The sequence below is a fragment of the Ruditapes philippinarum genome, unplaced genomic scaffold (assembly GCF_026571515.1).
Source record: "Ruditapes philippinarum isolate M1 unplaced genomic scaffold, ASM2657151v2 ctg1776_1_1_1_1, whole genome shotgun sequence".
Taxonomy (NCBI): domain Eukaryota; kingdom Metazoa; phylum Mollusca; class Bivalvia; order Venerida; family Veneridae; genus Ruditapes; species Ruditapes philippinarum.
This window is the reverse complement of record NW_026861636.1, coordinates 299,755-314,118: the sequence shown is the minus strand read 5'-3', so window position 1 is coordinate 314,118 and position 14,364 is coordinate 299,755. Positions and strand designations below refer to the sequence as shown.

Below are 14,364 nucleotides of genomic sequence, written 5' to 3'. Positions count from 1 at the left end.
GTTTGTTTCATTTTTCCAACAGTATTTCAGTCATATAGGCGGGTAGTTTCCTAACCATTGTTCCTGGAGGGTTACACCAGTACTAGACTACCTTCCTCCGCGCTAAACTACCAAAGCATCTCCCGGGGATCAAACCCACGCCAGAGAGGTAACTGGATTAGAAGTCATCGACTCTAACCCCTCGACCACGGAGGCGGTTTTACAATAGTGACTAGTAACTTTAATACGCAACAGTTACTACAATGTGGTCATCTTATGTTGAATTTTACAAGATTTAGACTTATAAACGAGAGATATTCGAATGCCTTCATTTTATAGCTCATCATAACAAAACCGTCACTGTTGTACGAAACTACAGCTAATTTGTTGACAAAAATATTTGTGAGTTAAGCCTTTAAACTTACAACAGCAACGGAAAGAATGGTCCATTTAATTTTAACCACTTCAATATTTTATTCTTGTCACATGGACTGCAGAAACTGAAATGTCTGCCTTCCCATAACAAAAGCTGTCAGTAGCACAGCACACTTGGCCGTTCTTTTGGTTTGGATAATGCAAGAATTAACCAACAGAAAGATTTCATTCAAAATACATACATGCTGCCTATGCCATATTTGGTTTTTTTGTGATCTGCGTGGGATAAAAAAGCAACAGTAAAATCGGGTAGGATTTTCATTTTCCGCAAAAACTTTTATCTTAATTCAATTTTTCATGGGATAGAGTACATAATGTACATTTTTGTTGTGTATGTGTGTGTATTTTTGTCATAAAATGAAACATCGTCAGTTCCTGATTAAAATACTGGTTCTAACCAGGCTTTAAACTTATTTGATTAAAAATAGTGAAATACTAAAAAGTTAAAAAAGAAAAAAAAAACTTCACTGGCTTTTGTATAGATTTTCTGCCCCACGTAGATCACAAAAATGCCACGTGGTACAGGCACTGTGACATATGAACCATAACGTGTGAAAGTGTACAAAAGTCCATGCACAAATGGCCATAATTTGTCAAAATCTATGCCAGTGTTATGGGTTTTTAGAAGTCAAGTTCCAGAGAAGATAATTCTGAAAGTATTACTTCTAGAGTTATGAACTTTGTCACATATGGTGTTGTAGATGAAAAGGAATATATATTTCAAGTTGATACCTTAAAAAGTTAAAAGATAAAGTAAAAAATATTTGCACAAAAATTCTATTGGGACAACGGAGCCAGTACGACAGCTCTCTATATACTTCGTATACTCGAGCTAAAACGTACACCAACATATGGACAGCAAGGATGCTTTATATAATATGACATTGACATATGGTCTGTTGTATTGACATACATTGTATGATCTGTTGTATTGACTTATGATTAAGGGTATTGTCTTATGGTCTTTGGTATTGACTTATGGTCTTTGGTATTGACTTTGGTCTGTTGTATTGACTTATGGTCTGTTGATGTTGTATTAACATATGGTCTATGGTATTGACTTATGGTATGTTGTAATGACTTATGGTCTTTTGTAATGACTTAAGGTCTGTTTTATTGACTTATGTCTTTGGTATTGACTAATGGTCTGTTGTAATGCGTCATTGTCTGTTGTATTGACTTGTGGCATGTTGTAATGACTTAGGGTATGTTGTATTGACTTATGATCTATTGTATTGTCTTACAGTTTATGGTATTGAATGATGGCCTGTTGATATGCACTATAGTCTGTTGTAATGACTTATGATCTGTTGTAATGAATTATGATCTCTTGTATTGACTTATGGTCTATGGTATTAACTTATAGTCTGTTGTATTGACTTATGGTCTGTTGTACTGATTTATGGTATGTTGTATTGACATATGATCTGTTGGATTGACTTAAGGTCTGTTGTACTGGTTTATGGTATGTTACACACTGATTTATGGTATGTTGTATTGACATATGATCTGTTGTATTGACTTATGGTATGTTGTATTGACATATGATCTGTTGGATTGACTTAAGGTCTGTTGTACTGGTTTATGGTATGTTACACACTGATTTATGGTATGTTGTATTGACATATGATCTGTTGTATTGACTTATGGTATGTTGTATTGATTTATGGTATGGTGTAATGACTCATGGTCTGTTGTATAATCATCTTAGTTCTAGTCATAGAAAAACAAAGCAATTTAGTCGATACACATAAAGCAAAACGCTTCTTTGAGGAACAAAAAAATAAATATAAGAAGATTTTTGTAAATTTATTCCCACAAGTCATAAAATATTTTTTTTTTACATTTACTGAACCACCAGAAATATGAAGACAAATGGTCCAAAACTAGACAATTTCTGACAATTAAGGACATTTATGTCCAGTTCCATGTTCAAGATTTCATTATACATATTTTGTTTTAATTTAAACTTAACAAATGACATCATGCATATAACCGTCTTGCAATTCCATTCCAATTCCTTAAATTCTTTTTCTTCAACTTCTAAATTTAAGCATTCAAATCACTTCTTTTAAGTTTGTTTTTCCATTTTTATTTGCCATCATTTTTCAAACAAAGTCTAAAACATTCACTCACAATAACATAATATCATTATCATATTCAAACTTAACATAAATATCAAAACTTTTTTAATTTCTTCAAATTTTCTATTTAAGCCCAAAACACTAACTTCCATTAGATTTTACTCTCATTTCTTCCCTACACTGATTCAGGAACAGTGTTACATTTTTGTTAATGTCATGATTCGCTCCATGAGTAACCGTGAGTATAGACTGAGCTTGCTCCAGATTCCTCGCTGCATCTTCCATGTACTGTACATATAACTGTAACTTCCCCACTTTAAACAACTGTATAGCATAATTTGGGCTGTACTTCGGGTAATATGTACTACAATACAAAAAGAATACAATCAGAGAAACATTAAATAGAGGATATTCAATGAGTGTAGATTTTATACTTAATTTATTGGATGTATTGAATAAAAGCATATAATGCAAGCCTATGGCGAGCATTATATTTCCATTCAATAAGTTACACGAATGTAATATTCTATTTATCACATTTCCAAAATATGACAGTTTTTCAATGATGCTCCATTAGTGTAAAATTAACATTAGCACATTTTTACAATATGTCTGTATATAATATGATGACTGTCATCGCATCAAAATGTTATAACATTACTTAGTATAATACAGTTTTTATTAAATGGCTTCACTCTTGCGCCATGGCTTTTGTGATAAACATGCATATCACATACATTATTACTGTCTAGTGCACACCTACATTCTTAATTACTGGTATAAGTGCAACCTCTGACAACTGGCCTTGTGGTCTAGGATATCGTTACTTTTGCTTGTAAGCAGTAGGTCAGGTGATCGAATCCCAGCCAGGATATTTTTTTCTGATGCATTTGCATCTTTCTGTTGCAAACTAAATATGTTTTTAAGGACATGTACCAATACATGTATAACATAATGTTACTCTTTACCTAAATAGTTATTAATTAACTTACTTCTTAACACTTATGACTGTACAAACATATTTCAATAAACTTTTCTTGTTTTTTTGGTTTAAGGTAGTCTTACAGTAATGCTTTCCCGCCAAAAAGTTTCTTGCATTGGCCAATATCGTAATAAATCGGTCATTTTTACAGAATGTTATTATTCACAATCTTCAGTATGTAATAATTTTTAATCTTTTATAACTGGAATTTAGTATACAGCGATAAAGGATGAGTGATTGTAAATAATTTAATGCCCCAATTTTTGAAAAAATAACATTCTGGCAATTATCGATTAGCTACAATATTGGACGATGTTAGAATTTTTTAGCTGGAAAGCATTACACTAAGACTACCTTAATGTCGATTTTAACATATTTTTGGTGATATATATATTAGCAGTTGGGTATTATTCATAGGACACTAATTGTCGTGGTTTTTGGGGATAGATCAGTCCACAAATGTAAAATCAAAAGAAATTTTATTTTGTATGCTGTAAGATTATTTTGCATTACATCATTTACATTCTTTTTTTGTGTGGAAAAATAGACAAAAAATCCACTAATTTATAAACACACGAAAAATGTACTTTGTGATCAAACCATAAAATTTCATGACCACGAAATTATGTGAATTTACAGTAATTTTAGTCATCATCATACAATTATTCAAGGGATCTTACCTATAAGCTTGTAATGTTTTCTGGCCATATTTAATGGCTTTCTCCCAGTGTTCTTCTTCTATGGCTACATCAAAAGCCTTGTCCAGCAGGCGTACACTATACACGTTCATAGGGTGAAGAATGTTTGTGGTTTCTTGTATCAACTTCTTACATTTCTCAAATACCTTTTTGGAACCTGAAAACATAATTCATTAATCAGAAAAAAATTCAGCAATTTGCACAATTTGTCTTAAGTTTCTTTAAAAGATGGATGAATAGTGGTGATGATTTTGGTAGTTGACACTCGATTACAGCATGAAAGCCACTTTAAATTCACCGGAGCACAGCTCAGCCATCGCATTGTGTCTGGGAAGGCTGTCAGGCAGTTTACCAGTTACACAAGGATATTTGACTTTCATTTTCGCAAGGAACATATATTATTTCATTACATGCCAGCACAAAGGTACACGTGTGAATGACTGTAGAAAGGATTTAATAATCAATCAAAATGCAAGTGACCTGCACCTTCCGGGTATCAAACCCAGGTTGCCCAATTCATAGTCTAGAGCTTAACCAAATGAGCTATCCGGAAGTTAAATGATATAAATATAGTTGAAATTTTCAAAAGCAATAGATAAACATGTTTGACAGCATTAAAAAATATGAGCCGCGTCACGACAAAACCAACATAATGCGTTTGCGACCAGCATGGATCGAGACGCATCCGGGCAGTCTGATCAGGATCCATGCTGTTCGTTATCAGTTTCTCTACTTGTTATAGGGTTTGTAAGCGAACAGCATGGATCCTGATCAGACTGCGTGGATGCGCAGGCTGGTCTGGATCCACGCTGGTCGCAAACCCATTATGTTGGTTTTGTTGTGACGCAGCTCATATTATGTAATTACCACTAAGGGACACTTACTTCCAGATTTCTTTTCTTTATCTATAATGTCCAGTTGTGTTTTACAATCATCAAGAACAGCAAGGGCACCTTTCTTCAATTCTGGAGAAAAATCTTTTGTCCCACACTTTCTACATGGCTTGAAAGTATTTCCTGTTATAAATGAACTTTTTGTCATATTTCAAGAAAAAATTGTCAATAATAATTATTTATTTAGTTGGATTTTAAGTCATTTCAAACACTGTATTGGTAATATAGCAAATTTCTGGCTTAACTGGTGGAGGAAGACCTCATTTGCCTTTTTGTGCCATCATTTTGTGCACAAACGGGCACCTCAGTAGAACCACCAACCCTCCGCAAGATAGCTGGATAGCTTCCTCTAATGAAAGAATCCAGTTCTGGATGGTATTCAAACCCGAAGCTGTAAGGGGCAAGTGATATTAAGTTGGTGACCATAACCAGCTTTCTGGGGTCTCCAGTAAAATCAAGAGATCTTGTGGCAATAAAAATAAATGAGACTGTTTGTTGCATGCAAAACTTTAAGCAAGAATTTTCAAAGTTCAAAAAGGGCCATTAAAATCCAAACAAAAGTTATGAGTATAAATACATGATAATATAATGATATCAAATAAGTGTATGAAGTAAATATCTTTTATAGCCGAGATATCATATACAAGAAGTTGCATGTGGAACTTTTTACTGAAAAATTATGCCTGCTCCATCACAGAAGCCAGGGTGAGTAGATTAGCCCCATTATTCAAACTTATAAAACAAAATAGGTGTCGCTGTTCAATTCTGTATATATAAACAAACTTACCCTCTGTTAAACACACAAGACCATCACAATTCTGAACAGGACAACAAAAGCTTGTCATTGTTTCATTCTGTAAATATGAAAAGAAAAATATAGATGAAACATGTTTTCTTAAAACTACATTTAGAATAAACTGTATGTTTATATAAGGGTTTTTAATTTCACTGTCCAGTTAAAAGAGATTTGAATGAAGAGACATAAAACGTCATTTCCACTATTCATAACAAACTATACTCCCTGTATATCCAATGCAGGGGCAGCAAAATCAATTGCCCAGGTTTTCCCACAGCCTGTACGGCCAAGTTGAGTTTCTCAAGAATTTACTAGAAATCATACTGACAAGTTAGGAAATGGTTTAGATAAAAACAGACAAGTAAGTCAAAATCAGTTATTGCTGGCCCTGGTCCAAGATCTACACTTATTTGTTCAAATAGTCAGACAACTGAACAAGAGCAACTGTGTAAATGAGTCAATATATTACTATTACATGTGTATATATTATTTTATTTCAAAGGCATTTCAACCATCACATAGCTTGTTTGAACAGTTATAATGCTGTCTAACTTAAGTACGCATTATTCTTGATACCTTTTAGTAAAAGGAGATAATCACAACATTTGTTGGTGTTCTTTTTTTGTTCATTTTCAGACTTACCATTATTTCACCTTTATAACACAGAGATGTCAGTGTTTTAAAGAGGTTAAGGTCACTGCCTTGAAAAAAACTTCCCCTTTACTGCTACAAGTTCAAAGGCAACCAAGAAGTTTGAATTATTTTCAGGTGAAATTTTCCTGTAAAAGGTTTGAGGATTTGTTTCGGTGAAATTGGTTCCAGGTATCAGTATATTTAGATGACTGTAATGTAAACAATTACTGAATACAATTATATGGTTTAACCGTTACCTCCCTTTAATCAAAAAGTATTGTCACCCCAAGAAAATGCAGATGTTTGTATATTCCTTCCAGTGATAGAAATTTCGCTGAATTTATCATTTACTTAATTACATGTTGACCTAAATGTATATAAAAACAATAACTACAGTTGTAAAACTAGTTACACGAACATGTAGTTAGTTATTAGTTATTCAAGTGCAAAATTTGGAAAAAAAAAAAAAATTTAAATTAAGATCAATTATTATTCTTTCTTATTTTACTGTACAGGGGACCCACTATGTGCCATTTTGTGTAGCATTTATGGCATATGAGGGTAAATGAGAAAGACCCGCAACCTTCCTAGCTGTATAGTTTCCTCGCTAGTAAAAAAAATTCAAAGCCAAATTTCAACATACAGTGGTTGGAGGCAAACAATTTCGATTTGAGCCGCGTCACGACAAAACCAACATAATGGGTTTGCGACCAGCATGGATCCAGACCAGCCTGCGCATCCGCGCAGTCTGATCAGGATCCATGCTGTTCGCTATCAGTTTCTCTGCTTGTAATAGAGTTGGTAAGCAAACAGCATGGATCCTGATCAGACTGCGCGGATGCACAGGCTGGTCTGGATCCATGCTGGTCGCAAACGCACTATGTTGGTTTTGTCGTGACGTGGCTCATTTGTCAGTGACCTAAGTTCTTGGCCAAAGAGGCCACATAGAATATCTTTCATGTTAATCTAATTGCATTTAAATATAAAAGATGCTGATTATCTGAATAACACAGTCTGCAAGCAGGCTAAACTAGTAAAGAATCTAAGATAATTTGTTCTTTCTTCCTATCTATTAAGAGAACTAGAAGATGTCTTATCAAATTAGACCGGCAGAGTGACATCACTTACATATTCATCATCTACACATCTCTCACATTTACAATCAAAGTAATATTGTTCCTTCAATGCCTTTTGTCTCTCAGTGACTGGTGACAACTGTTCCACATAGCTGATAAAAACCTGCAATAATAATAAAGTCAAATACAATTACCGATTATATATATTCTATACAATTCGAATAAAATCGTATTAAGCAAGATGATATTTTGTATATTCAAGTTCAATAGTTTTTGTATTGAACTTACATGTACATGGGTATAAAACACTAGTCATCACATATCCAAAATAAGAATGGTTTTCAGCCGGAAAAAAAGAAGAGCCTTTTTGTAATTTTAACTTTATCACCATTTAACGCTATGTATGTATAATGCAAATGACATCACGTTGTGCTCATGTTACACTATATACATGTCATTTTTATTAAATGGCTTTATTACACCAAGGCTTATGTGATAAATGGTGAGCAAAAATAGTACCTTGCTTTAGTAGTATAGACTATCAACAAATGACCAGAACAATGTTGTTTTTATTTAGATACAAACATTTTAATTTGTATACATGTATATTACTGTAACATTGATATATCTGTCTTTACAGCATATGACACTTCTTATTTTTCTGGGAAGTTACCTTATTTGGAGATGGATCTGGAATGTCCTCGGTCGCCCTGACAACCAAGGTACAACCATGGAATGTTGCTACAGCATTTGGTTTACAGCTATGGTCTAACATTGATCCACTGGAAATATGGAACACATTATAAATTATTTACTACTGAATCAGAAAAAAAAATATCACCACTGTCCTCAGCTACATTTCAAGGTCATTTTAGGTCAAGGTCATATTTAAAAGTCAAAATGTAGATGAAAGTGTGAGACAATTAACCGGAAAACAGTTGTAACTCATGGGCATTACCTACACAGGTGAGTTAAAATGACCTTCAGTATTTAATGGAATGAATAACATTGAATATAGATATGTTCAGGTATATATAATTTTCTAAATCATACCAGTAACCTTTCACTTACCTAAGGTATATACCCGTGCCCAAATCTTTGAGTTCGCCATCAGAGATTGTAAAACTGTTTATGACCATCTGTTTATGAACAAATAAATAATATAAAATATATTATATACATTGCTTAAACTACATTGATACTATGAAAGGAACCTATCAGAAGTGAATAAAATGGACATTAAAAATATAGATTCCCAGTGCATAAAAAGATTTAACCAAAACTGAAAACTATGAAAAGAACCTACCTGAATTAAAATTTCGAAACAGATGTTTAAGTTTATAAAAAGATTTAAGCACAATTGAAATGTATGAAAATAAATTATCATGAATAGTCAAGCTAAGAATGACATATTCATAATCAATTCCAATGTATAAACAATCTATTGGCATTGTCTTTTCCCAAAGATTATTCGAATGTCATACCCTGCAGAAAGTATCATACAGTTCAGCAGCTGATGGAAGGCTGACAGCTTTCCCAGCATATTCAGTGAGAGTGAACACCATCTTTCCGAATTGTTCCGTTCTTGTCTTGTCAGCTCGAATTTCTTCAGAGTCTGGAAAAAAAATGTTTTGTTTTTATGTTTCAACCTTTATCCAGCTTGAGCCGATATCGATAAGCTTTGTGTAACCAGTATAAAGCCACAACAGTCAGCATTTCTGTACAGTCTCACCTCTGGCAGCTCTGTATTGTTGGAAGCCTATTTTCTGTTATTAAAACTACTGATACTTATGGACGGCAAACTGAAAGCAGGGCTGACAAATTTTTTCATTACCTCGACTTTTTTCCGACGATCCTGGCCAGATAACAAAAGTTGACTGTATACAAATTTAGCAGACTAAAGGGCATGGTATTTTTCTTTCAGCCATGAAGCCTATATTACAAAAAAAACAAGCAATTATCATAGTATTGCAAGCAATCCATAAGTCCCCTACCGGTAAGAGCCCAAGCAACATTCTGAAGGGCCATTGGCCATTCACTTATGTTCCTATTTTAAGTAAATTTGTTGAAAAAGTTCTTTAAAAGTGATCACAGGAAACAGTTTTTATGTACAGACAGACGGACTGAAGGACACTCTAAAGTTATTTTTTAAACATCCCTGTTTTCAAAATATAACATTTTTAAAATCCTATCATGATTGAAGAAGTTGGGAGTAAAAATTACCAATTTCTCAAAAAAAAAGTCTAAGTTCAAAAGGGGCATAATTCTGGAAATAGTCTTGCTATCTAGAGTATTGAACACTCACAAATGTTGAGTGATAATAAGAAACATTTATATGAAGTTTAAAGTAGATACATTCAGAAAAAGAAGTTATTAAAAAAAACAATGTTTTTTCATGAAAATTTTAAGTTCAAGGGAGGTAATTCTGATAACTTTTGTGCTAGAGTTGTAAACCTTGTCACATATGATGTGGTTGATGACAAGCAACTTATATTTAAAGTTTGAAGAAAATACCTAAAGAAATAAAGAACTTATAGTGAAAAAAACTTAAAAACTAGAATCAGAAATCTTGAAATTTCAGTCTATTTGTTGCCATAGCAACCAGAATTTTCAACATAGGAAGATAAGAAAAGGATGTGCATAATTTCCATACTGCCATCTACCCATATGTCAAATTTCAAAAAAATATTTTCAGTACTTTCTGTGTTATCACTGGATCCAGGTTATGTGTAAAATTTGCCATATTTTCAGTCTATTTGTTGCCATAGCCACCAGAATTTCCAACATAGGAAGAAAAGAAAAAGACGTGCATAATCTCCATACTGCCATCTACCCATATATCAAGTTTCATAAAAATATTTTCAGTACTTTTTGCGTTATCGCGGGATCCAGGTTATGTGTAAAATTTGCCATATTTTCAGTCTATTTGTTGCCATAGCAACCAGAATTTTCAACATAGGAAGAAAAGAAAAAGACATGCATAATCTCCATACTGCCACCTATCCATATACCACGTTTCATGAAAATATTTTAAGTACTTTTTGCGTTATCTAGGGATCCAGTTTTGTGGACGGACGGACTGACGGACGGACGGACGGAGGGTAAACCTAAAGTCCCCTCCGGTAAACCGGTAGGGGACTAATAAGCAAATTACAGGACTGATAAAATGCTTCAAATTAATGTTTTAAAATGTCAATATCTGGATCTGCAAAGGTAGAAAGATGAATATTATCAAAATCAAAAACTTACGTGTCATCAAGTCATCAAACTTTCTTGACCATGGAGAATTCATTGGCAAATCTTTACTCTTTGTGATGATCAGCCGTAACATCAATCGTACAGAATCCATTGGAATCTTGGGTGAAACCTGCTTTAAGCATTTGCATTCTAACTTATGGACGGCCCAGTCTCTTTTCTAGAAATAAAATAAAATTATATATCCACCATTTCATTATCATGTTATTTCTTTAAGATGATATTTGTAAGTAACATTTTTATAACTTTATTTCAGCTGCTTCAAACAAAACTTGATCTATAATAATCAGCTTTATTAAATAGCAAACCTCTGTTCTGCAAAGTAGCCCTCTGTACAGCAATTACCTCTATACAACAACTCTTTCAGTTTTACCTAAAGCAAGAATTCACATTGTTTTACCTCTGTAGAGCAACATCTATTGCCAAGGTTGTTCAACAGGCACAATAATTTCTGGAGGGAGGATGTCTTTTTCAAACATCAAATTAATGAGAAAAGCTTACCTAACTGTAAGAAACTATACAGGTTTATTATACAAATACATGTATATTACGGTAAATGTAAAAAAAAAAGGTTTTTATTTACCTGACAGGCTTTGTCGCAATACCAAACTTCCCCACAACCGGTGCATTTTTTAAGTGAATCTCCACTGTGAAAACATAAATATAATATGGATGTACATGTAGGCCTAAATTACACAGTTTCATACAGTTTCAAAACAAATGTACTGACTAAATTTAGAGTAAATATGGATATTATACCTATGAAATCAAATGCCTAAGTTAACACCATAAAATACATTGAAACTATGTACCCAGGTGAAGTGTTGACCACTTAAAATACATGTATGCATGATTAACCGCTGATAACGTGATTATTGAGATAGTGGCATAGCCTATGATAGGTGTATTTCATCAGTTATATTTGACTAGAAGAACAATAAATTTTAACATTTTTTAAAAGCTTGTAGTTTATTCTATTCCATATCTCTTCCATGATTCTCATGCTATAATTATATCAGTTAATGACATTATCCGAATATTATTTTTCATCCGATTATTATTTAACTACAACCAAAGAAATATCCCAATAATGAACGACTTGCCTAGTGAAACACCTATCGCAGAGGGTACTCCTATGTTCCTGTAATAAGACATGACAATAGGGTTCTTCTTCAAGTACAGCGTTTCCAATTTTCATCTCGAATTAGGAAAAAGCGCTAATTTATATTTAGTCTACTTTCGCGCTATTTTACACGGTGACAGTGCAACAATTCACTCCGATAAAACATCCTAGGTTCCGAAATGACAAGTGCGGTGTGACCCGTTGCGTACATGTCAATTATGTGAGTATATTGAGGCTTTTTAACAATCTGAATTGTGAACATGACACTGAACTGTACATCTGGAAGATCCCAACAGAGATCTAGCTACAATGATGATTCAAAATTATTTGAATGTTTCTTGAAAGAAAGAATCCTAAAGTTACTGTGAGACTGTGAATATAATTTTTTATACTTGGGCAATAATTAAAAAGCTTTTGAAAAAATGAAAATAAAAGCTTGTCTAGGGCACAATTGGCCTTTATATGTCAATTTCATTATGATTTTTTTAAAGGCCCGCTATCACCAGAAATGCTTTTATTTTTATTTCTCAAAAGCTTTTTATTTTTCTTTTTGCTTCTATGGCCTTTTGATAATTAGGACAACTGTTATAATAATTAAGTATTTTGTATGGAAGTCAAAATACTTCTTTGTTTACATTTTGCAACTTTCTTTCTTCATATGATAAGCATCTAACATACACTAAAATAATCATTTCAACAGACAACGTTATCAAACTCATGATTTCTCTTTCTAAAGAAGGAAAATAAAAGAATTCAATTCTCTTGCCATAAACTTCACGATGACTAGTGAAAACAGGCAACGGCCGCAGTCCAAAAAGCGAAATCGAACTTAAACGGCTTTCAAAATATGTGCCTATTCCAGCATGTTAAAAATTATATCATAGTAATTAAGAGACATACTTAAACGTCATTTCTTCCGTGTTCATTAAAAAAACAAACTTCTGGCATATATTTTATTTCAAAACTAACAAATGTATGACCAACCTATGATTGATTTGGTAGCGGTAACGTCGTTTGATACACTGTTTGATAGAACAACAACTTTCATTTTCTCTTCCAATATTTTTTTTTCTCTCAATTTATGTCAAATGAACTCTTTTAAAAATCTCAATGCATATTTTCGTAATTTTAAATCTTTACTTTAAGAAGTTGGTGTTAACCAGTTATAGGGGAGGGCCCAATATTGCTGCAAACGCTTTTGATGTTCGGAAGAAAATGACCCAGCCCTTTTGTATACTTTTTAGAAATGTTTATGTATTAATGATGCATGTTTATGTATGCAAAATATTATTATACTAAAAAGCGAATTATATTGCCTTGAAATGTTTAGACAACGTCATGGCTAACGGTTTGAATATATGAGAAAATATAAAAGCATCCTTTACAGACAGGGCTGCTAAATTAATACATGATACCTATATTTTTATTACACATGCACTGTATGTAATCTTTACAGACATATCCTATAACGACCACCTCTGATTTGTTTTCCATTCATTTCTTATCTAGCTTTATAAATAGTCGTGTTTCGTGTTTGTCCCTTGTATGAACCTCAAAAGTTGACAAATGCCATTCTTGTAGTCAAAATCGGGCACTGTACCAAGGTTTAAAACAAAACTCTATACCATAGACTGTTTATTTTTGCGACATAAATGTAAACCCCTTACAAACTGATGATTAATAGCATAACGCATAACATAACATATATTTTATTCAAACATAAGATTTATAGCCATACAGTACAAAATGTAAATGTGCCCTCTCTAGCTAATTAATGATAAAACACTGGAATTTTATACACAACACATTGTTTTTCTTTATTATTAATGTATAAAGAAACCTAGCAAGATAAGGATTGTGCATATATATTTAACATTATGACATTGTAGTTTGTGGAATATACACACTCTAACATCCAATGATTGTTATACTTTATTAAAAGTGTCCATGTTAGCTAGATAATTTGCAGTTGCCTTCTTATAAACTGCGTCACATTTTTTTCCCAAAAAAGTGAAAGTTTGAAGAAAAAAAATTTGTTTAACTGCTGTTTATCATAAGCTCTTGAACATATATTTGATACTAAATATACGCAAAAACACACATCTGACAATCGAGAGTTGATGGTATGGTTGAGTATAGCATAGATATTATCTATAATTATATGATTATCTAAATAACTGATATCATGACATTTATTAACATTGTACGAATTGAAAGTTTCACATTACTAGATGCTATTATAATAGTAAACATTCTATTCCATTTTGTGTCCAGTCTTTCTTTCTGACCGTCATGGTATATAGCGATATCGTTCAATATCATTGTTTAATATTTTGCTGCATTCAACAGCAAACGTAATAATTCGCCGAATAATTACGTAACTTTTGTTTGCATCCTCTAGCAACTGAGA

The 14,364-nt window shown here is 32.9% G+C and overlaps 1 protein-coding gene across 1 annotated transcript; it reads right to left on the bottom strand.

The window, feature by feature from the left end:
* Positions 1-2,212: 2,212 nt before the first annotated feature.
* Positions 2,213-12,110, bottom strand: LOC132716373 (histone-lysine N-methyltransferase SMYD3-like). Its single transcript, XM_060699638.1, has 11 exons — positions 11,935-12,110; positions 11,415-11,478; positions 10,826-10,991; positions 9,061-9,191; positions 8,648-8,715; positions 8,250-8,358; positions 7,629-7,739; positions 5,859-5,925; positions 5,063-5,194; positions 4,161-4,335; positions 2,213-2,862 (listed from the first exon to the last, which is right to left on the bottom strand). Exons 1-11 carry the CDS (start codon positions 12,027-12,029, stop codon positions 2,640-2,642), a joined length of 1,341 nt encoding a protein of 446 aa, XP_060555621.1. The 5' UTR covers positions 12,030-12,110; the 3' UTR covers positions 2,213-2,639.
* Positions 12,111-14,364: the final 2,254 nt, after the last annotated feature.